Raw genomic sequence first — 21,662 nt, 5'->3', positions numbered from 1 at the left:
GTGAGGGGGCCTGGGCTTGGGCCTGGGCTGGGGTATGGGCTGAGGCATGCTCCGGGCCATGGACCTGGGCAGGGCTGTGCTCAGGGGTGAGGGCTGGTGAGGGGGTCTGGGCCTGGGGGGGTAGTGTGCTCAGGGAGGTGGAGTGTGGAGCAAGTCTGGGCCTGAGGTGGGGCGTGCACAGAGGGGTGCTTGTAGGAGAAGGTCTGGGCCTTGGCAGGAGAATGTGCAGGGAGCTGAACTGGGGGGCAGGTCTGGGCCCGGGCTGGGGCCTGGGCTGAGTCATAGTCTGGGGTCTTAGTCTTGCTCTCTTGGGGCAGGCAGAGTGGAACCACGTCCACCTTGCTTATCCTGCGGAGCTTGGAAGATGTCTCTCACCTGGAGTTAAAGGTGGCTTGGGACTTTAAGGCTGTGAACGGAGGGGCCTCCCCAGCTCCCACTAACCCCTCCTTCCACAGTCCCCGTGGAGCCTCCGTGGAAGCCCGAGCCCGTCCACACTGAGGCGGCATCCAGCAGCACTTAGAAGCCATTTCTGGTATCCAGGATTCAAGGTGGTTTGGGTGCCTGTGCAGGAAGCTCGGGCGATGGCGGAAGCGGGGAGAAACTCTTGAACACAGGTTCTTGGGATCCACGGAGCAGCGCATGCGATGGCTGCCTCCACAGCTGGCTTGCTTGTCTGCAGGGAAAGGCGAGATGGGACAGGGCCTGGGTTCCTGAGGGGCTGAGAATCAAGGCAGGGATAGAAGAAAGGGGACAGGCCCACATCCCCTGAGCCCACACTGGCGCCCACTTACCTTTGGGGAAAATACGGTTGAAACCTGCCCGCAAGAATCTCTTCAGATGCATCCAGAGCTGAGGGAAGCAAGGGAGCGTGGAGTTCGGGATCAGGGTGAGCCCTGAAATCCAACCCTTGTCCGGCCACACCGCAGCAGCCATCCCATCTCAGCCCCTTCAAGACCCCAGGGCTCCCCCAACCACACTGCCCAGATCCTGCCCTCACCAGAGTCACCACGTTGATCCACACGGTGAGCAAGATGATGCTGACCAGGATCAGAAGAATTGAGTCTCCTAGGTCTTGGCATTTCCTGGGTGTGGTGCCAGAGCACGCCTCGGCTAGGTAATGGGTTTGCTCAGCCATGGCCGGGGGTCCCAGGGCTGCCTGGGTCCGCTGGCCTCCGTATATGTATACTGGGAGACAGACTGGGTCATAATGGGGCAGGTGGTGGCGTCACAGTGAGGGAGGGGGACGAAAAGGAGGGCCAGGCGTGGCATTCCATGGTTCCCCGGGTGAGGTAAGCTGAGCCTGGACAGCCAAACAGGGCCCGGAGGCCGGAGGCCGGCACACCTCCCCTCGAGCTGTCAAACATTCGCTCACCGCCCACTGACTCACTTGTTCAAGTGTCACATTCCATCTCTTGGCCCCTCCTGAGACTAGAAAGACCTTGGCCTCAGAGCCCTGCGGAAGGCCTGGCTGGAGTCCAGAGCCTCAGCCTTCTTCATGCCCTTCACTGGCTGTGGAGCTGGACCTGCCCAGATGTGGAACCTCCCAGTTTGGAAGCAGCTTCTTGGGGACAGGGACAGCTGAGACACAGAGGAGGTGCCCGGAGACCAGTGGTTTGGAGACTGCAGCTGCAGATCTACTTAGTGCATGGTATCGGACCAGGAGGGGCCTGCTGGCAGGACTGTGGCCACTAAACCAAGGGGACCCTCAGGCCCAGAAGGGGACACTGGCTTCTTATTGCAGGAAGCCAAAGGCAGGGACCCAAGCTGGCAGAAGGAGTGGCGCTTCCAAGCCACAGACCGCCAATGTTTTCTGGACCATGGCGCTCTTTATTCCTCTCTCCATGCCCTGCCGCTCCCCACCCGCCCCCATTAGCTGCTGGCCAGTTCATTTTCCCAGTCTGGCTTCCGTGCAGAGAGGGCCTCGAGGCCGAGGTGGAAGGTAGCAGCGAGTTGGCCCGCGCTTGGCTTCCTGCACTTGCCGCTTCAACTCCAGGCTGTCATACACCTGGTAGTTGGCATTTCCCCCTGGGTTCCGGCTGAGTGGCATGAAGGTGGGCGGGGGTGGAGGGTGTTCGGTAGCCTGGACGTCGGGCAGAGTCTGGGAGGGGCGGAGGAGCAGCGCTGAGCTGGGATCCGAGGCCCGCTGGTAGAGGCCTCGGCCAGCACCGTGAGGGAGGCGGAGGCGGCCAGAGGGTGCCGCACAGGCAGCATCTCTGCCCATTCGGCTGCCCAGCGCCGCACCTCGTGGGGATCCCGGGAGTAGTTCAAGTGTCCCGTGGAGTGGCGCGGGCTGTGGTTGGGCTGGCTGTGAGCACAGCTGTGGAGGCTCCGTCCGTGGGCCGGTGGGGAGTTGCGCTGCCAGGCTTCGGGCCGGTAGCCCTGAGGCACCAGAGCTGATGGAGGCTCAGAGCCCTCCAGACCACGCCGCCGCTGATCCCAGGAGTCATACGGGAGATGGCCCCCTGAGGGGTAAGTTCTGTACCCCCCAGGGGCCCACGAGCTGTTAGGGGGCAGCCGTCGGGTAAGTGGTGGAGACGAGGTCCACTGGTCAGCATCCACATTGCCCCAGATGCGGGATGGCGAGCAAGGGGCCCCGAAGGACTGCAGCCCTAGCTCAGACTTGGCCTCCACACGCTTGGGCATGCGGTGCAGCTCGGGCGACAGGTAGAGACAGGCTGGTGGCTGGATGGCCAGGATCCCACCCTGTCGACCCCAGAGGCCCACGTTGGAGGGCAGACCCATCTGCCGGTAGAGCCCTCCCCAGCACCCCCACGGGTACTTGGGTTGTGGGAAGGAAAGTGGGTCCTCCTCCTCCAGGTAGGAGTCCGGGTCCTCCCAGTTAAAGGAGGGCATCGGAGGCAGCTGTGACATCCCGTGGAGGCGATGCGGCCTACGGAAGCCTGAGCAGCTGGAGGGGAATTTTCTAAATTCTTGGGCCTCCCCTGGTGGCTTCAGGGGTGGCGGCTGCAGCTGCGGCTACGGTTTGTGGATAAAGATCTGCAGAGTAGAAGAAGAGCCGTCTTGGAGGGGGCTCTTATGCTTTCAGACCAGAAGGGAAGCCGCCAACCACCCCCACGGCACGTGCCCATTCCTGCGCATGCGTGCATGCATCCCACAGATGAAATGCAACTACACAGCCCAAGAGTCCTTAAGGGGGTTAGGAGGCATCCTGACTGGAAAGAAAAGTTCTGAGGGCTTCCACCCTGATAGTACCTAACCCTGAGAATGCTGCCTTGGGACCCACGAAGGAGAGAAGTATTGATGAAGAGAGTCCGGGATGTACGCAATGTTAATGATGGGAGGATAAAATTAATTGGGCAACATTTCAACACCCAAAGACCTTGGCACTTTGACACTCTACCAGGAGTTGTAGTTCTCCCTCAGGTCTGTGAAAGGGAAGGTTGAAAGTTGGTGGGAGTGAGGAGCGATACCTGGACAAAAAGCCAAATACTAGGATTGAGAGTTAACACAGGTTGGAGAGGAGATCTTCTTACCTGACGGACCCAAAGGGGCATTTGGTGGGTGTGGGGTGAGCGATGGTGCAGGTTGAGGACTACGATGTTAAGGATGACTGAGAAGGTGACGAGGACCATGGTAAACATGAGGTATTTGATAATGACGGGGACAGACAGGGAGGTCTCAGGCACTTTGTCTGCCAGCAGCAGCGGGAACACAGTAAGGGTCAGCAGGGCAAAGATCGAGAGCCCCATCTGCTCTACTTGGGGGACAGAGGGGAAGGCGGAAGGATTAGGCTTTGCCAGAAAGCAATCTCCCTGGCATAATCAGTGACCGTGTTTCCAGCCCACTCAAGGACAGGCTTTTGGAAGGGCCAACTGCATGCAAATAACTCCTACATTTATACCTCCAACCTGGACTGATTCCCCTAAATTCCACACTTGTATCCACCTGCCTACTTAACCTCTCCATTTGGGTGTCCAATAGACATCTCGACCTTAACATGTCCCAAGCTTAATTCCCTCACCACCGACTCCCCACACAGTCTTCCTCAGGTCATAAATGACAACTCGATCTTTCCTGTGGCTCAGGCCAAATCCCTTGGAGTCATTCTCAGCTCTCCTCTCTCTCATCCCATATCCAATCCATACCGAACCCTATTGGCTCTACCTTCAACATATATCCTGAAACTGATGACTTATCCCATCTACCACTACCATCCTGGTACAAGCCACCATTACCTCAGATCTGAGTTATTACAAAGGCCTCCTCTTTGCTTCATCCTTTGCCCCCCTGCCGACTGTTCTCAACAGAGCAGCCACATTGATCCCGTTAAAATGTAAATCAGATCAACCAAGAGCCCCAAACACAGCCCAGAATGGGGGAGGCAAGTTTGCATACATCTGGTCGTGACCCAAGAGACCAGATGAGGAAAACTGAAGCCTGGGCTCTTTCTCACAGTCTGGGGAAATCAGGCATTGGGTGTCCATCCCTACATCTTACCTCCTCCCCAGAGGGTGGCTTCTGAGCCACCCTAAAAAGAACTAAGTTCTCTGCGCTCTGGGGGAGCTTTAAGATGCTGGGCGTGGGTGACAGGGAAAGGAAAATTGCTCTAAACTCTAAAGCACTGCTCTCCAATAGCATTTTTCATGATGATGGAAATGTTCTAAATCTGTGCCGTCCAATGCAGTAGCCACTAGCTCCATGCGGCTACTGAGCACTTAGAAGATCATGGCACTGAGGAAGAGAATTTCTTTGTTTTTTTCTGGCCAAGCCATGAAGCTTGCGGGGTCTGAATTCCCCGACCAGGGATTGAACCACCGCCACATCAGTGAAAGCGCCAAGTCCCAACAACTGGACTGCCAGGGAACAGAATTGGATGTCAGGGAAATTCTGTTCCCTGAGGAAGAGAATTTTTAACTTTTTAACTTAATTTTTAATAGAATTAATTTTCCTTAACTTTAAGTAATTTACATTCTAATAGGCCTTTGGCTAGTGGCTACTGTAATTGACAGTGCAGCTCTAGGGCCTTGGGGATAACGGATTTAGCTAGACAGCGATGGAGGGAAAGCAGGGATAGTTTAGGTCCTCATCAGGCCCTGTGGGAGGGGGCTGGGTTGGATGTCCTCAAAAGTCCACAGAACACTTCTCTTGTCTCTTTATTCCTCATGCTTCTCTGTCCCCTCTTTTTCTAAGTTTCTCATCACACACTGATATCCCCACTCCTTGATGGTCTCCGGTGAGTTGTTGGATGTTGGAAGCCATCCTGGAGCCATTGCACCATGACAAAGTCATGAAGCAACGGAAGGCGAAACTGCAAGGCAGCGCCGTGCCAGGAAGGTGGACTACAGCTCTGTTGTTATGTTTTATGATAATAAGTTTAAATATAGGGGCAATTTTGGGGGGATGTTGCTCCACGTGAAAGAAAAATTCCTCTAGGACTCCCCCTCCTGAAACTACCACAGAATGGGAAGTACCCACTAAAGACCCAGGGAAATGGGTAAAGAATTAAGAGCCTGGAACTAAAGGGATATTTTTATGAAAAACACCCTCTAGTATGGAGTTATGGCCATGGGCTGGAGTTCCTGATGACATAGGAAATTTATGGTTCTATTATAAAGGAAGATTAATTCTAGAAAAGCAAATGCCTAGAGCAGAATTAGTTGCTAGGATAGGGAGAAAGCACTGTCTCAGTTGAAGGAAACAACGAGAAAGGGCATGCAGGGTACATTGTAAATATTTTCGTGGAACCATTGTAAAAGGTTGCCCATGCAAGAAGAGAAATAGGAACAAGTAGCTTCAACTTTTACAACTAAAATAATCATATAACTGCTTGGCTTGGTTACTAAGAAATAACCTGTGAGTAATGGGAACTTGGGAAATATTTTAATAGGACATCTAGAAACTAGGGGATATTTAAAAAAAAAAAATCTTTATGGAACATTTTGAGGTTTGATTGTGCTAAGATTGTTTGGTCACATACCTGGTAATGTAATCAACTACAATATATAAACCTGTGATTGTAAACAATAAAGAAGAGAGAGAAACATGCAATGCTGATACTTTAAGAAGTGTAATAGATTTATTTCCTTCGCCGACGCTATCTATCCCTCGGGTATCCCTTGACTCGCTGGAGCTGGACTCCGGCAGTTGGATGTGGCCCTATGAAGGCGCCTGGGAGACAGAGCTTCGCACTTGTCCCTGTCTGCTGTCTCTGGCGGGCATCAAAGACCACATGCCCTAGCCGGGTGCCTGCTGGTTTTGGGAGGCGTAGACATCTGGCGATAGTTCTGGCAGGCTGGGGGGATGGTATCGGGTGGTACACCCAGGCTTGGCTGCCTGTTCGCTGCGAGGAGGTTAGCAGGTCATTGTAGGCCCCCTGAGCCTTGGCAGAGCAGGAGTTGTGACTGGGTGGGACAGAAGTCCATGGTATGTGCTGCCCTGCATCCTCCTTTCGAGGAACTGTCTCAGATATAAATGACTTTTGGGTCTGACGTGGGCCCAAAACTTGGACAGAGTCAGTTCCTAGAGGGTTCTTGTGGAGGCCAGGGTTTGGGATAAGGCCTGAGTTGTTATGGAGGCCTCGTCTCTTGGATAAGCCAGAGTCTTGAGTAAGGGCTGGACCCTTATGGGGGCCAGGATCTCGATTAATTCCTGAGTCCTCGTGGAAGTTAGGGTCATGGGTATGTTCTGAGCTCCTGTAAATTCCAGCATCTTGGGTAAGGCCAGGATTCTTATGGAGGTCAGAATCTTGAGTAAGGCCTTGGCTCCTGCAGACTCCAGAAGCTTGGGTCAGGCCTGGATTCTTGTAGTCTCCGGAGTCTCGGGTAAGGCTTGAGCCCTTATGGAGGCGAGCGGTTTGCACAAGACCTGGGCTCTTATGGAGATCAGACTCCTGGCAAAGGACTGAGCTCTTGTTGACTGCAGAGTCTTGGGCATGGCATGGACTCTTCTGTGGCCAAGAATCTTGGGTAATGACTGGATTCTTCTGAAGGTCAGAGTCTTGGGAAAGGCTTGGATTCTTGCAGAGGTAAGGGTCTTCGGTAAGGCCTCGAAGTTCGTGGAGGCCTGGATCTTGAGCAAGGCCTGGGTTCTTGGGGAGGCCTGTGTCTCCGGTAAGGCCTGGGGTCCTTTGGAGGACAGAGCATTGGTTGAGACCTAGACTCTCATGAAGTTCTGGGGGTTGGGGCTGGTTTGGGGTTTGGGAAGTAGTGGATAACTGGGGAGGGATGGGGCCCTGGGGAGAGAGGACAGACTGAGGAGACTTGGAGGTTGGGGGCTTGTAGTAAGGCGGAGGGCTTCTGGTGGTTGCTGTGTTGATGAAGGACAAAGGATCTGGGAAAACAAGAGGCAGAGAAAGAGTGCATGGTGGAGGCATGGTGCATGGTGAGCTCTGGGCACTGGTCGGAGAATGGAAGCAAGGTTGAGAAGGTGCAGCATCCTTGGAGTACACCAGGAACTTGGGGTAGACTGGAGTCTGGGGATCCGTGTTTCTCTTCTCAGACTGGCAAGGATGGGAGCTACAGTGAGTGAAGGTCTTGGACTGTACAAATTTGTCTTTGGCATCATTTGGGATCTTCCATTCCATAGTCCCCAACTCCACGTAACCCAGTATGGACCCTGTGGAGGGCTTGGCACTGTCCCCACTACATTGCTTCAGTGTTTGCTCAGCTGTACCAGAGCTCACCAGACCATGCCCCTCTTGGGGCCTGGAGAGGGTACCCAAGTCATTTCTGGAGTACCCAGAGTTCTGAGGGGGACACACATGGAATAAGTTCTGCTTTATGCTGCGGGCATAGTAGACCACATGGCCAGAGGAGAGGCCTTGGTCGAAGGTAGTCAAGGTAGAGAGAATAGAATCTAGGATGGGGGTACGGGTGGTGGAAGGGACTGGAGGGGTCGTCAGGGCCATGACCAGTGCTGGGACAGAGGTTGTGGCAGAGATCGGGACAGGGGCTGGCGTAGGGGCTAGGGCAGGAGTAGTAGCAGGGGCAGAAGTTGGGGGAGGGACCAGAGTGTTGGCATGGGTATAGGTCAGATGAGCATGGGTCAGGGTGCAGAGAGAAGTGTGGCCCAGGAATTGGGCTGAGGCATGTGAGGGGGCCTGGGCTTGGGCCTGGGCTGGGGTATGGGCTGAGGCATGCTCCGGGCCATGGACCTGGGCAGGGCTGTGCTCAGGGGTGAGGGCTGGTGAGGGGGTCTGGGCCTGGGGGGTAGTGTGCTCAGGGAGGTGGAGTGTGGAGCAAGTCTGGGCCTGAGGTGGGGCGTGCACAGAGGGGTGCTTGTAGGAGAAGGTCTGGGCCTTGGCAGGAGAATGTGCAGGGAGCTGAACTGGGGGGCAGGTCTGGGCCCGGGCTGGGGCCTGGGCTGAGTCATAGTCTGGGGTCTTAGTCTTGCTCTCTTGGGGCAGGCAGAGTGGAACCACGTCCACCTTGCTTATCCTGCGGAGCTTGGAAGATGTCTCTCACCTGGAGTTAAAGGTGGCTTGGGACTTTAAGGCTGTGAACGGAGGGGCCTCCCCAGCTCCCACTAACCCCTCCTTCCACAGTCCCCGTGGAGCCTCCGTGGAAGCCCGAGCCCGTCCACACTGAGGCGGCATCCAGCAGCACTTAGAAGCCGTTTCTGGTATCCAGGATTCAAGGTGGTTTGGGTGCCTGTGCAGGAAGCTCGGGCGATGGCGGAAGCGGGGAGAAACTCTTGAACACAGGTTCTTGGGATCCACGGAGCAGCGCATGCGATGGCTGCCTCCACAGCTGGCTTGCTTGTCTGCAGGGAAAGGCGAGATGGGACAGGGCCTGGGTTCCTGAGGGGCTGAGAATCAAGGCAGGGATAGAAGAAAGGGGACAGGCCCACATCCCCTGAGCCCACACTGGCGCCCACTTACCTTTGGGGAAAATACGGTTGAAACCTGCCCGCAAGAATCTCTTCAGATGCATCCAGAGCTGAGGGAAGCAAGGGAGCGTGGGGTTCGGGATCAGGGTGAGCCCTGAAATCCAACCCTTGTCCGGCCACACCGCAGCAGCCATCCCATCTCAGCCCCTTCAAGACCCCAGGGCTCCCCCAACCACACTGCCCAGATCCTGCCCTCACCAGAGTCACCACGTTGATCCACACGGTGAGCAAGATGATGCTGACCAGGATCAGAAGAATTGAGTCTCCTAGGTCTTGGCATTTCCTGGGTGTGGTGCCAGAGCACGCCTCGGCTAGGTAATGGGTTTGCTCAGCCATGGCCGGGGGTCCCAGGACTGCCTGGGTCCGCTGGCCTCCGTATATGTATACTGGGAGACAGACTGGGTCATAATGGGGCAGGTGGTGGCGTCACAGTGAGGGAGGGGGACGAAAAGGAGGGCCAGGCGTGGCATTCCATGGTTCCCCGGGTGAGGTAAGCTGAGCCTGGACAGCCAAACAGGGCCCGGAGGCCGGAGGCCGGCACACCTCCCCTCGAGCTGTCAAACATTCGCTCACCGCCCACTGACTCACTTGTTCAAGTGTCACATTCCATCTCTTGGCCCCTCCTGAGACTAGAAAGACCTTGGCCTCAGAGCCCTGCGGAAGGCCTGGCTGGAGTCCAGAGCCTCAGCCTTCTTCATGCCCTTCACTGGCTGTGGAGCTGGACCTGCCCAGATGTGGAACCTCCCAGTTTGGAAGCAGCTTCTTGTTTGAGGCTCTTTGGGGACAGGGACAGCTGAGACACAGAGGAGGTGCCCGGAGACCAGTGGTTTGGAGACTGCAGCTGCAGATCTACTTAGTGCATGGTATCGGACCAGGAGGGGCCTGCTGGCAGGACTGTGGCCACTAAACCAAGGGGACCCTCAGGCCCAGAAGGGGACACTGGCTTCTTATTGCAGGAAGCCAAAGGCAGGGACCCAAGCTGGCAGAAGGAGTGGCGCTTCCAAGCCACAGACCGCCAATGTTTTCTGGACCATGGCGCTCTTTATTCCTCTCTCCATGCCCTGCCGCTCCCCACCCGCCCCCATTAGCTGCTGGCCAGTTCATTTTCCCAGTCTGGCTTCCGTGCAGAGAGGGCCTCGAGGCCGAGGTGGAAGGTAGCAGCGAGTTGGCCCGCGCTTGGCTTCCTGCACTTGCCGCTTCAACTCCAGGCTGTCATACACCTGGTAGTTGGCATTTCCCCCTGGGTTCCGGCTGAGTGGCATGAAGGTGGGCGGGGGTGGAGGGTGTTCGGTAGCCTGGACGTCGGGCAGAGTCTGGGAGGGGCGGAGGAGCAGCGCTGAGCTGGGATCCGAGGCCCGCTGGTAGAGGCCTCGGCCAGCACCGTGAGGGAGGCGGAGGCGGCCAGAGGGTGCCGCACAGGCAGCATCTCTGCCCATTCGGCTGCCCAGCGCCGCACCTCGTGGGGATCCCGGGAGTAGTTCAAGTGTCCCGTGGAGTGGCGCGGGCTGTGGTTGGGCTGGCTGTGAGCACAGCTGTGGAGGCTCCGTCCGTGGGCCGGTGGGGAGTTGCGCTGCCAGGCTTCGGGCCGGTAGCCCTGAGGCACCAGAGCTGATGGAGGCTCAGAGCCCTCCAGACCACGCCGCCGCTGATCCCAGGAGTCATACGGGAGATGGCCCCCTGAGGGGTAAGTTCTGTACCCCCCAGGGGCCCACGAGCTGTTAGGGGGCAGCCGTCGGGTAAGTGGTGGAGACGAGGTCCACTGGTCAGCATCCACATTGCCCCAGATGCGGGATGGCGAGCAAGGGGCCCCGAAGGACTGCAGCCCTAGCTCAGACTTGGCCTCCACACGCTTGGGCATGCGGTGCAGCTCGGGCGACAGGTAGAGACAGGCTGGTGGCTGGATGGCCAGGATCCCACCCTGTCGACCCCAGAGGCCCACGTTGGAGGGCAGACCCATCTGCCGGTAGAGCCCTCCCCAGCACCCCCACGGGTACTTGGGTTGTGGGAAGGAAAGTGGGTCCTCCTCCTCCAGGTAGGAGTCCAGGTCCTCCCAGTTAAAGGAGGGCATCGGAGGCAGCTGTGACATCCCGTGGAGGCGATGCGGCCTACGGAAGCCTGAGCAGCTGGAGGGGAATTTTCTAAATTCTTGGGCCTCCCCTGGTGGCTTCAGGGGTGGCGGCTGCAGCTGCGGCTACGGTTTGTGGATAAAGATCTGCAGAGTAGAAGAAGAGCCGTCTTGGAGGGGGCTCTTATGCTTTCAGACCAGAAGGGAAGCCGCCAACCACCCCCACGGCACGTGCCCATTCCTGCGCATGCGTGCATGCATCCCACAGATGAAATGCAACTACACAGCCCAAGAGTCCTTAAGGGGGTTAGGAGGCATCCTGACTGGAAAGAAAAGTTCTGAGGGCTTCCACCCTGATAGTACCTAACCCTGAGAATGCTGCCTTGGGACCCACGAAGGAGAGAAGTATTGATGAAGAGAGTCCGGGATGTACGCAATGTTAATGATGGGAGGATAAAATTAATTGGGCAACATTTCAACACCCAAAGACCTTGGCACTTTGACACTCTACCAGGAGTTGTAGTTCTCCCTCAGGTCTGTGAAAGGGAAGGTTGAAAGTTGGTGGGAGTGAGGAGCGATACCTGGACAAAAAGCCAAATACTAGGATTGAGAGTTAACACAGGTTGGAGAGGAGATCTTCTTACCTGACGGACCCAAAGGGGCATTTGGTGGGTGTGGGGTGAGCGATGGTGCAGGTTGAGGACTACGATGTTAAGGATGACTGAGAAGGTGACGAGGACCATGGTAAACATGAGGTATTTGATAATGACGGGGACAGACAGGGAGGTCTCAGGCACTTTGTCTGCCAGCAGCAGCGGGAACACAGTAAGGGTCAGCAGGGCAAAGATCGAGAGCCCCATCTGCTCTACTTGGGGGACAGAGGGGAAGGCGGAAGGATTAGGCTTTGCCAGAAAGCAATCTCCCTGGCATAATCAGTGACCGTGTTTCCAGCCCACTCAAGGACAGGCTTTTGGAAGGGCCAACTGCATGCAAATAACTCCTACATTTATACCTCCAACCTGGACTGATTCCCCTAAATTCCACACTTGTATCCACCTGCCTACTTAACCTCTCCATTTGGGTGTCCAATAGACATCTCGACCTTAACATGTCCCAAACTTAATTCCCTCACCACCGACTCCCCACACAGTCTTCCTCAGGTCATAAATGACAACTCGATCTTTCCTGTGGCTCAGGCCAAATCCCTTGGAGTCATTCTCAGCTCTCCTCTCTCTCATCCCATATCCAATCCATACCGAACCCTATTGGCTCTACCTTCAACATATATCCTGAAACTGATGACTTATCCCATCTACCACTACCATCCTGGTACAAGCCACCATTACCTCAGATCTGAGTTATTACAAAGGCCTCCTCTTTGCTTCATCCTTTGCCCCCCTGCCGACTGTTCTCAACAGAGCAGCCACATTGATCCCGTTAAAATGTAAATCAGATCAACCAAGAGCCCCAAACACAGCCCAGAATGGGGGAGGCAAGTTTGCATACATCTGGTCGTGACCCAAGAGACCAGATGAGGAAAACTGAAGCCTGGGCTCTTTCTCACAGTCTGGGGAAATCAGGCATTGGGTGTCCATCCCTACATCTTACCTCCTCCCCAGAGGGTGGCTTCTGAGCCACCCTAAAAAGAACTAAGTTCTCTGCGCTCTGGGGGAGCTTTAAGATGCTGGGCGTGGGTGACAGGGAAAGGAAAATTGCTCTAAACTCTAAAGCACTGCTCTCCAATAGCATTTTTCATGATGATGGAAATGTTCTAAATCTGTGCCGTCCAATGCAGTAGCCACTAGCTCCATGCGGCTACTGAGCACTTAGAAGATCATGGCACTGAGGAAGAGAATTTCTTTGTTTTTTTCTGGCCAAGCCATGAAGCTTGCGGGGTCTGAATTCCCCGACCAGGGATTGAACCACCGCCACATCAGTGAAAGCGCCAAGTCCCAACAACTGGACTGCCAGGGAACAGAATTGGATGTCAGGGAAATTCTGTTCCCTGAGGAAGAGAATTTTTAACTTTTTAACTTAATTTTTAATAGAATTAATTTTCCTTAACTTTAAGTAATTTACATTCTAATAGGCCTTTGGCTAGTGGCTACTGTAATTGACAGTGCAGCTCTAGGGCCTTGGGGATAACGGATTTAGCTAGACAGCGATGGAGGGAAAGCAGGGATAGTTTAGGTCCTCATCAGGCCCTGTGGGAGGGGGCTGGGTTGGATGTCCTCAAAAGTCCACAGAACACTTCTCTTGTCTCTTTATTCCTCATGCTTCTCTGTCCCCTCTTTTTCTAAGTTTCTCATCACACACTGATATCCCCACTCCTTGATGGTCTCCGGTGAGTTGTTGGATGTTGGAAGCCATCCTGGAGCCATTGCACCATGACAAAGTCATGAAGCAACGGAAGGCGAAACTGCAAGGCAGCGCCATGCCAGGAAGGTGGACTACAGCTCTGTTGTTATGTTTTATGATAATAAGTTTAAATATAGGGGCAATTTTGGGGGGATGTTGCTCCACGTGAAAGAAAAATTCCTCTAGGACTCCCCCTCCTGAAACTACCACAGAATGGGAAGTACCCACTAAAGACCCAGGGAAATGGGTAAAGAATTAAGAGCCTGGAACTAAAGGGATATTTTTATGAAAAACACCCTCTAGTATGGAGTTATGGCCATGGGCTGGAGTTCCTGATGACATAGGAAATTTATGGTTCTATTATAAAGGAAGATTAATTCTAGAAAAGCAAATGCCTAGAGCAGAATTAGTTGCTAGGATAGGGAGAAAGCACTGTCTCAGTTGAAGGAAACAACGAGAAAGGGCATGCAGGGTACATTGTAAATATTTTCGTGGAACCATTGTAAAAGGTTGCCCATGCAAGAAGAGAAATAGGAACAAGTAGCTTCAACTTTTACAACTAAAATAATCATATAACTGCTTGGCTTGGTTACTAAGAAATAACCTGTGAGTAATGGGAACTTGGGAAATATTTTAATAGGACATCTAGAAACTAGGGGATATTTAAAAAAAAAAAAATCTTTATGGAACATTTTGAGGTTTGATTGTGCTAAGATTGTTTGGTCACATACCTGGTAATGTAATCAACTACAATATATAAACCTGTGATTGTAAACAATAAAGAAGAGAGAGAAACATGCAATGCTGATACTTTAAGAAGTGTAATAGATTTATTTCCTTCGCCGACGCTATCTATCCCTCGGGTATCCCTTGACTCGCTGGAGCTGGACTCCGGCAGTTGGATGTGGCCCTATGAAGGCGCCTGGGAGACAGAGCTTCGCACTTGTCCCTGTCTGCTGTCTCTGGCGGGCATCAAAGACCACATGCCCTAGCCGGGTGCCTGCTGGTTTTGGGAGGCGTAGACATCTGGCGATAGTTCTGGCAGGCTGGGGGGATGGTATCGGGTGGTACACCCAGGCTTGGCTGCCTGTTCGCTGCGAGGAGGTTAGCAGGTCATTGTAGGCCCCCTGAGCCTTGGCAGAGCAGGAGTTGTGACTGGGTGGGACAGAAGTCCATGGTATGTGCTGCCCTGCATCCTCCTTTCGAGGAACTGTCTCAGATATAAATGACTTTTGGGTCTGACGTGGGCCCAAAACTTGGACAGAGTCAGTTCCTAGAGGGTTCTTGTGGAGGCCAGGGTTTGGGATAAGGCCTGAGTTGTTATGGAGGCCTCGTCTCTTGGATAAGCCAGAGTCTTGAGTAAGGGCTGGACCCTTATGGGGGCCAGGATCTCGATTAATTCCTGAGTCCTCGTGGAAGTTAGGGTCATGGGTATGTTCTGAGCTCCTGTAAATTCCAGCATCTTGGGTAAGGCCAGGATTCTTATGGAGGTCAGAATCTTGAGTAAGGCCTTGGCTCCTGCAGACTCCAGAAGCTTGGGTCAGGCCTGGATTCTTGTAGTCTCCGGAGTCTCGGGTAAGGCTTGAGCCCTTATGGAGGCGAGCGGTTTGCACAAGACCTGGGCTCTTATGGAGATCAGACTCCTGGCAAAGGACTGAGCTCTTGTTGACTGCAGAGTCTTGGGCATGGCATGGACTCTTCTGTGGCCAAGAATCTTGGGTAATGACTGGATTCTTCTGAAGGTCAGAGTCTTGGGAAAGGCTTGGATTCTTGCAGAGGTAAGGGTCTTCGGTAAGGCCTCGAAGTTCGTGGAGGCCTGGATCTTGAGCAAGGCCTGGGTTCTTGGGGAGGCCTGTGTCTCCGGTAAGGCCTGGGGTCCTTTGGAGGACAGAGCATTGGTTGAGACCTAGACTCTCATGAAGTTCTGGGGGTTGGGGCTGGTTTGGGGTTTGGGAAGTAGTGGATAACTGGGGAGGGATGGGGCCCTGGGGAGAGAGGACAGACTGAGGAGACTTGGAGGTTGGGGGCTTGTAGTAAGGCGGAGGGCTTCTGGTGGTTGCTGTGTTGATGAAGGACAAAGGATCTGGGAAAACAAGAGGCAGAGAAAGAGTGCATGGTGGAGGCATGGTGCATGGTGAGCTCTGGGCACTGGTCGGAGAATGGAAGCAAGGTTGAGAAGGTGCAGCATCCTTGGAGTACACCAGGAACTTGGGGTAGACTGGAGTCTGGGGATCCGTGTTTCTCTTCTCAGACTGGCAAGGATGGGAGCTACAGTGAGTGAAGGTCTTGGACTGTACAAATTTGTCTTTGGCATCATTTGGGATCTTCCATTCCATAGTCCCCAACTCCACGTAACCCAGTATGGACCCTGTGGAGGGCTTGGCACTGTCCCCACTACATTGCTTCAGTGTTTGCTCAGCTGTACCAGAGCTCACCAGACCATGCCCCTCTTGGGGCCTGGAGAGGGTACCCAAGTCATTTCTGGAGTACCCAGAGTTCTGAGGGGGACACACATGGAATAAGTTCTGCTTTATGCTGCGGGCATAGTAGACCACATGGCCAGAGGAGAGGCCTTGGTCGAAGGTAGTCAAGGTAGAGAGAATAGAATCTAGGATGGGGGTACGGGTGGTGGAAGGGACTGGAGGGGTCGTCAGGGCCATGACCAGTGCTGGGACAGAGGTTGTGGCAGAGATCGGGACAGGGGCTGGCGTAGGGGCTAGGGCAGGAGTAGTAGCAGGGGCAGAAGTTGGGGGAGGGACCAGAGTGTTGGCATGGGTATAGGTCAGATGAGCATGGGTCAGGGTGCAGAGAGAAGTGTGGCCCAGGAATTGGGCTGAGGCATGTGAGGGGGCCTGGGCTTGGGCCTGGGCTGGGGTATGGGCTGAGGCATGCTCCGGGCCATGGACCTGGGCAGGGCTGTGCTCAGGGGTGAGGGCTGGTGAGGGGGTCTGGGCCTGGGGGGGTAGTGTGCTCAGGGAGGTGGAGTGTGGAGCAAGTCTGGGCCTGAGGTGGGGCGTGCACAGAGGGGTGCTTGTAGGAGAAGGTCTGGGCCTTGGCAGGAGAATGTGCAGGGAGCTGAACTGGGGGGCAGGTCTGGGCCCGGGCTGGGGCCTGGGCTGAGTCATAGTCTGGGGTCTTAGTCTTGCTCTCTTGGGGCAGGCAGAGTGGAACCACGTCCACCTTGCTTATCCTGCGGAGCTTGGAAGATGTCTCTCACCTGGAGTTAAAGGTGGCTTGGGACTTTAAGGCTGTGAACGGAGGGGCCTCCCCAGCTCCCACTAACCCCTCCTTCCACAGTCCCCGTGGAGCCTCCGTGGAAGCCCGAGCCCGTCCACACTGAGGCGGCATCCAGCAGCACTTAGAAGCCGTTTCTGGTATCCAGGATTCAAGGTGGTTTGGGTGCCTGTGCAGGAAGCTCGGGCGATGGCGGAAGCGGGGAGAAACTCTTGAACACAGGTTCTTGGGATCCACGGAGCAGCGCATGCGATGGCTGCCTCCACAGCTGGCTTGCTTGTCTGCAGGGAAAGGCGAGATGGGACAGGGCCTGGGTTCCTGAGGGGCTGAGAATCAAGGCAGGGATAGAAGAAAGGGGACAGGCCCACATCCCCTGAGCCCACACTGGCGCCCACTTACCTTTGGGGAAAATACGGTTGAAACCTGCCCGCAAGAATCTCTTCAGATGCATCCAGAGCTGAGGGAAGCAAGGGAGCGTGGAGTTCGGGATCAGGGTGAGCCCTGAAATCCAACCCTTGTCCGGCCACACCGCAGCAGCCATCCCATCTCAGCCCCTTCAAGACCCCAGGGCTCCCCCAACCACACTGCCCAGATCCTGCCCTCACCAGAGTCACCACGTTGATCCACACGGTGAGCAAGATGATGCTGACCAGGATCAGAAGAATTGAGTCTCCTAGGTCTTGGCATTTCCTGGGTGTGGTGCCAGAGCACGCCTCGGCTAGGTAATGGGTTTGCTCAGCCATGGCCGGGGGTCCCAGGACTGCCTGGGTCCGCTGGCCTCCGTATATGTATACTGGGAGACAGACTGGGTCATAATGGGGCAGGTGGTGGCGTCACAGTGAGGGAGGGGGACGAAAAGGAGGGCCAGGCGTGGCATTCCATGGTTCCCCGGGTGAGGTAAGCTGAGCCTGGACAGCCAAACAGGGCCCGGAGGCCGGAGGCCGGCACACCTCCCCTCGAGCTGTCAAACATTCGCTCACCGCCCACTGACTCACTTGTTCAAGTGTCACATTCCATCTCTTGGCCCCTCCTGAGACTAGAAAGACCTTGGCCTCAGAGCCCTGCGGAAGGCCTGGCTGGAGTCCAGAGCCTCAGCCTTCTTCATGCCCTTCACTGGCTGTGGAGCTGGACCTGCCCAGATGTGGAACCTCCCAGTTTGGAAGCAGCTTCTTGTTTGAGGCTCTTTGGGGACAGGGACAGCTGAGACACAGAGGAGGTGCCCGGAGACCAGTGGTTTGGAGACTGCAGCTGCAGATCTACTTAGTGCATGGTATCGGACCAGGAGGGGCCTGCTGGCAGGACTGTGGCCACTAAACCAAGGGGACCCTCAGGCCCAGAAGGGGACACTGGCTTCTTATTGCAGGAAGCCAAAGGCAGGGACCCAAGCTGGCAGAAGGAGTGGCGCTTCCAAGCCACAGACCGCCAATGTTTTCTGGACCATGGCGCTCTTTATTCCTCTCTCCATGCCCTGCCGCTCCCCACCCGCCCCCATTAGCTGCTGGCCAGTTCATTTTCCCAGTCTGGCTTCCGTGCAGAGAGGGCCTCGAGGCCGAGGTGGAAGGTAGCAGCGAGTTGGCCCGCGCTTGGCTTCCTGCACTTGCCGCTTCAACTCCAGGCTGTCATACACCTGGTAGTTGGCATTTCCCCCTGGGTTCCGGCTGAGTGGCATGAAGGTGGGCGGGGGTGGAGGGTGTTCGGTAGCCTGGACGTCGGGCAGAGTCTGGGAGGGGCGGAGGAGCAGCGCTGAGCTGGGATCCGAGGCCCGCTGGTAGAGGCCTCGGCCAGCACCGTGAGGGAGGCGGAGGCGGCCAGAGGGTGCCGCACAGGCAGCATCTCTGCCCATTCGGCTGCCCAGCGCCGCACCTCGTGGGGATCCCGGGAGTAGTTCAAGTGTCCCGTGGAGTGGCGCGGGCTGTGGTTGGGCTGGCTGTGAGCACAGCTGTGGAGGCTCCGTCCGTGGGCCGGTGGGGAGTTGCGCTGCCAGGCTTCGGGCCGGTAGCCCTGAGGCACCAGAGCTGATGGAGGCTCAGAGCCCTCCAGACCACGCCGCCGCTGATCCCAGGAGTCATACGGGAGATGGCCCCCTGAGGGGTAAGTTCTGTACCCCCCAGGGGCCCACGAGCTGTTAGGGGGCAGCCGTCGGGTAAGTGGTGGAGACGAGGTCCACTGGTCAGCATCCACATTGCCCCAGATGCGGGATGGCGAGCAAGGGGCCCCGAAGGACTGCAGCCCTAGCTCAGACTTGGCCTCCACACGCTTGGGCATGCGGTGCAGCTCGGGCGACAGGTAGAGACAGGCTGGTGGCTGGATGGCCAGGATCCCACCCTGTCGACCCCAGAGGCCCACGTTGGAGGGCAGACCCATCTGCCGGTAGAGCCCTCCCCAGCACCCCCACGGGTACTTGGGTTGTGGGAAGGAAAGTGGGTCCTCCTCCTCCAGGTAGGAGTCCGGGTCCTCCCAGTTAAAGGAGGGCATCGGAGGCAGCTGTGACATCCCGTGGAGGCGATGCGGCCTACGGAAGCCTGAGCAGCTGGAGGGGAATTTTCTAAATTCTTGGGCCTCCCCTGGTGGCTTCAGGGGTGGCGGCTGCAGCTGCAGCTACGGTTTGTGGATAAAGATCTGCAGAGTAGAAGAAGAGCCGTCTTGGAGGGGGCTCTTATGCTTTCAGACCAGAAGGGAAGCCGCCAACCACCCCCACGGCACGTGCCCATTCCTGCGCATGCGTGCATGCATCCCACAGATGAAATGCAACTACACAGCCCAAGAGTCCTTAAGGGGGTTAGGAGGCATCCTGACTGGAAAGAAAAGTTCTGAGGGCTTCCACCCTGATAGTACCTAACCCTGAGAATGCTGCCTTGGGACCCACGAAGGAGAGAAGTATTGATGAAGAGAGTCCGGGATGTACGCAATGTTAATGATGGGAGGATAAAATTAATTGGGCAACATTTCAACACCCAAAGACCTTGGCACTTTGACACTCTACCAGGAGTTGTAGTTCTCCCTCAGGTCTGTGAAAGGGAAGGTTGAAAGTTGGTGGGAGTGAGGAGCGATACCTGGACAAAAAGCCAAATACTAGGATTGAGAGTTAACACAGGTTGGAGAGGAGATCTTCTTACCTGACGGACCCAAAGGGGCATTTGGTGGGTGTGGGGTGAGCGATGGTGCAGGTTGAGGACTACGATGTTAAGGATGACTGAGAAGGTGACGAGGACCATGGTAAACATGAGGTATTTGATAATGACGGGGACAGACAGGGAGGTCTCAGGCACTTTGTCTGCCAGCAGCAGCGGGAACACAGTAAGGGTCAGCAGGGCAAAGATCGAGAGCCCCATCTGCTCTACTTGGGGGACAGAGGGGAAGGCGGAAGGATTAGGCTTTGCCAGAAAGCAATCTCCCTGGCATAATCAGTGACCGTGTTTCCAGCCCACTCAAGGACAGGCTTTTGGAAGGGCCAACTGCATGCAAATAACTCCTACATTTATACCTCCAACCTGGACTGATTCCCCTAAATTCCACACTTGTATCCACCTGCCTACTTAACCTCTCCATTTGGGTGTCCAATAGACATCTCGACCTTAACATGTCCCAAACTTAATTCCCTCACCACCGACTCCCCACACAGTCTTCCTCAGGTCATAAATGACAACTCGATCTTTCCTGTGGCTCAGGCCAAATCCCTTGGAGTCATTCTCAGCTCTCCTCTCTCTCATCCCATATCCAATCCATACCGAACCCTATTGGCTCTACCTTCAACATATATCCTGAAACTGATGACTTATCCCATCTACCACTACCATCCTGGTACAAGCCACCATTACCTCAGATCTGAGTTATTACAAAGGCCTCCTCTTTGCTTCATCCTTTGCCCCCCTGCCGACTGTTCTCAACAGAGCAGCCACATTGATCCCGTTAAAATGTAAATCAGATCAACCAAGAGCCCCAAACACAGCCCAGAATGGGGGAGGCAAGTTTGCATACATCTGGTCGTGACCCAAGAGACCAGATGAGGAAAACTGAAGCCTGGGCTCTTTCTCACAGTCTGGGGAAATCAGGCATTGGGTGTCCATCCCTACATCTTACCTCCTCCCCAGAGGGTGGCTTCTGAGCCACCCTAAAAAGAACTAAGTTCTCTGCGCTCTGGGGGAGCTTTAAGATGCTGGGCGTGGGTGACAGGGAAAGGAAAATTGCTCTAAACTCTAAAGCACTGCTCTCCAATAGCATTTTTCATGATGATGGAAATGTTCTAAATCTGTGCCGTCCAATGCAGTAGCCACTAGCTCCATGCGGCTACTGAGCACTTAGAAGATCATGGCACTGAGGAAGAGAATTTCTTTGTTTTTTTCTGGCCAAGCCATGAAGCTTGCGGGGTCTGAATTCCCCGACCAGGGATTGAACCACCGCCACATCAGTGAAAGCGCCAAGTCCCAACAACTGGACTGCCAGGGAACAGAATTGGATGTCAGGGAAATTCTGTTCCCTGAGGAAGAGAATTTTTAACTTTTTAACTTAATTTTTAATAGAATTAATTTTCCTTAACTTTAAGTAATTTACATTCTAATAGGCCTTTGGCTAGTGGCTACTGTAATTGACAGTGCAGCTCTAGGGCCTTGGGGATAACGGATTTAGCTAGACAGCGATGGAGGGAAAGCAGGGATAGTTTAGGTCCTCATCAGGCCCTGTGGGAGGGGGCTGGGTTGGATGTCCTCAAAAGTCCACAGAACACTTCTCTTGTCTCTTTATTCCTCATGCTTCTCTGTCCCCTCTTTTTCTAAGTTTCTCATCACACACTGATATCCCCACTCCTTGATGGTCTCCGGTGAGTTGTTGGATGTTGGAAGCCATCCTGGAGCCATTGCACCATGACAAAGTCATGAAGCAACGGAAGGCGAAACTGCAAGGCAGCGCCGTGCCAGGAAGGTGGACTACAGCTCTGTTGTTATGTTTTATGATAATAAGTTTAAATATAGGGGCAATTTTGGGGGGATGTTGCTCCACGTGAAAGAAAAATTCCTCTAGGACTCCCCCTCCTGAAACTACCACAGAATGGGAAGTACCCACTAAAGACCCAGGGAAATGGGTAAAGAATTAAGAGCCTGGAACTAAAGGGATATTTTTATGAAAAACACCCTCTAGTATGGAGTTATGGCCATGGGCTGGA

General features: G+C 54.8%; 4 protein-coding genes and 1 pseudogene across 5 annotated transcripts; all 5 read right to left on the bottom strand.

The window, feature by feature from the left end:
- Nucleotides 1-1,597: 1,597 nt before the first annotated feature.
- Nucleotides 1,598-4,088, bottom strand: LOC309793414 (uncharacterized protein SPEM2-like; the record flags this gene model as incomplete). The annotated part of the gene is given in 5 exon segments (XM_082603883.1): nt 1,598-1,966; nt 1,969-2,151; nt 2,154-2,976; nt 3,495-3,718; nt 3,983-4,088. Coding segments are annotated over 5 exon segments (1,614 nt in total). The 3' UTR covers nt 1,598-1,688.
- Nucleotides 4,089-5,976: 1,888 nt separating this feature from the next.
- Nucleotides 5,977-9,183, bottom strand: LOC309793413 (uncharacterized protein; the record flags this gene model as incomplete). The annotated part of the gene is made up of 4 exons (XM_082603882.1): nt 5,977-8,396; nt 8,610-8,721; nt 8,840-8,897; nt 9,046-9,183. 4 exons carry the CDS (start codon nt 9,181-9,183, stop codon nt 6,056-6,058), a joined length of 2,649 nt encoding a protein of 882 aa, XP_082460008.1. The 3' UTR covers nt 5,977-6,055.
- LOC309793161 (uncharacterized protein SPEM2-like) lies at nt 8,928-11,012 on the bottom strand (annotated as a pseudogene). Its single transcript has one exon. The product of its transcript is annotated as an uncharacterized protein SPEM2-like (transcript).
- A 3,027-nt stretch (nt 11,013-14,039) lies between these two features.
- On the bottom strand, nt 14,040-16,040 carry LOC309793153 (uncharacterized protein). The gene has a single exon (XM_082603496.1). It carries the CDS (start codon nt 15,928-15,930, stop codon nt 14,119-14,121), a length of 1,812 nt encoding a protein of 603 aa, XP_082459622.1. The 5' UTR covers nt 15,931-16,040; the 3' UTR covers nt 14,040-14,118.
- Nucleotides 16,041-16,239: 199 nt separating this feature from the next.
- LOC309793412 (uncharacterized protein SPEM2-like) lies at nt 16,240-20,214 on the bottom strand (the record flags this gene model as incomplete). The annotated part of the gene is given in 5 exon segments (XM_082603881.1): nt 16,240-18,092; nt 18,095-18,277; nt 18,280-19,102; nt 19,621-19,844; nt 20,109-20,214. Coding segments are annotated over 5 exon segments (1,614 nt in total). The 3' UTR covers nt 16,240-17,814.
- Between the last annotated feature and the right edge of the window lie 1,448 nt (nt 20,215-21,662).

The sequence above is a fragment of the Mesoplodon mirus genome (genome assembly GCF_964341445.2).
Source record: "Mesoplodon mirus genome assembly, chromosome: 18".
Taxonomy (NCBI): Eukaryota; Metazoa; Chordata; class Mammalia; order Artiodactyla; family Ziphiidae; genus Mesoplodon; species Mesoplodon mirus.
This window is presented reverse-complemented; position numbering and strand designations above follow the sequence as displayed.

Bases quoted from the DNA above. Each gene is read 5' to 3' on its own strand.
- LOC309793153 (XM_082603496.1), bottom strand. From the start codon at position 15,930: ATGGCCCTGACGACCCCTCCAGTCCCTTCCACCACCCGTACCCCCATC.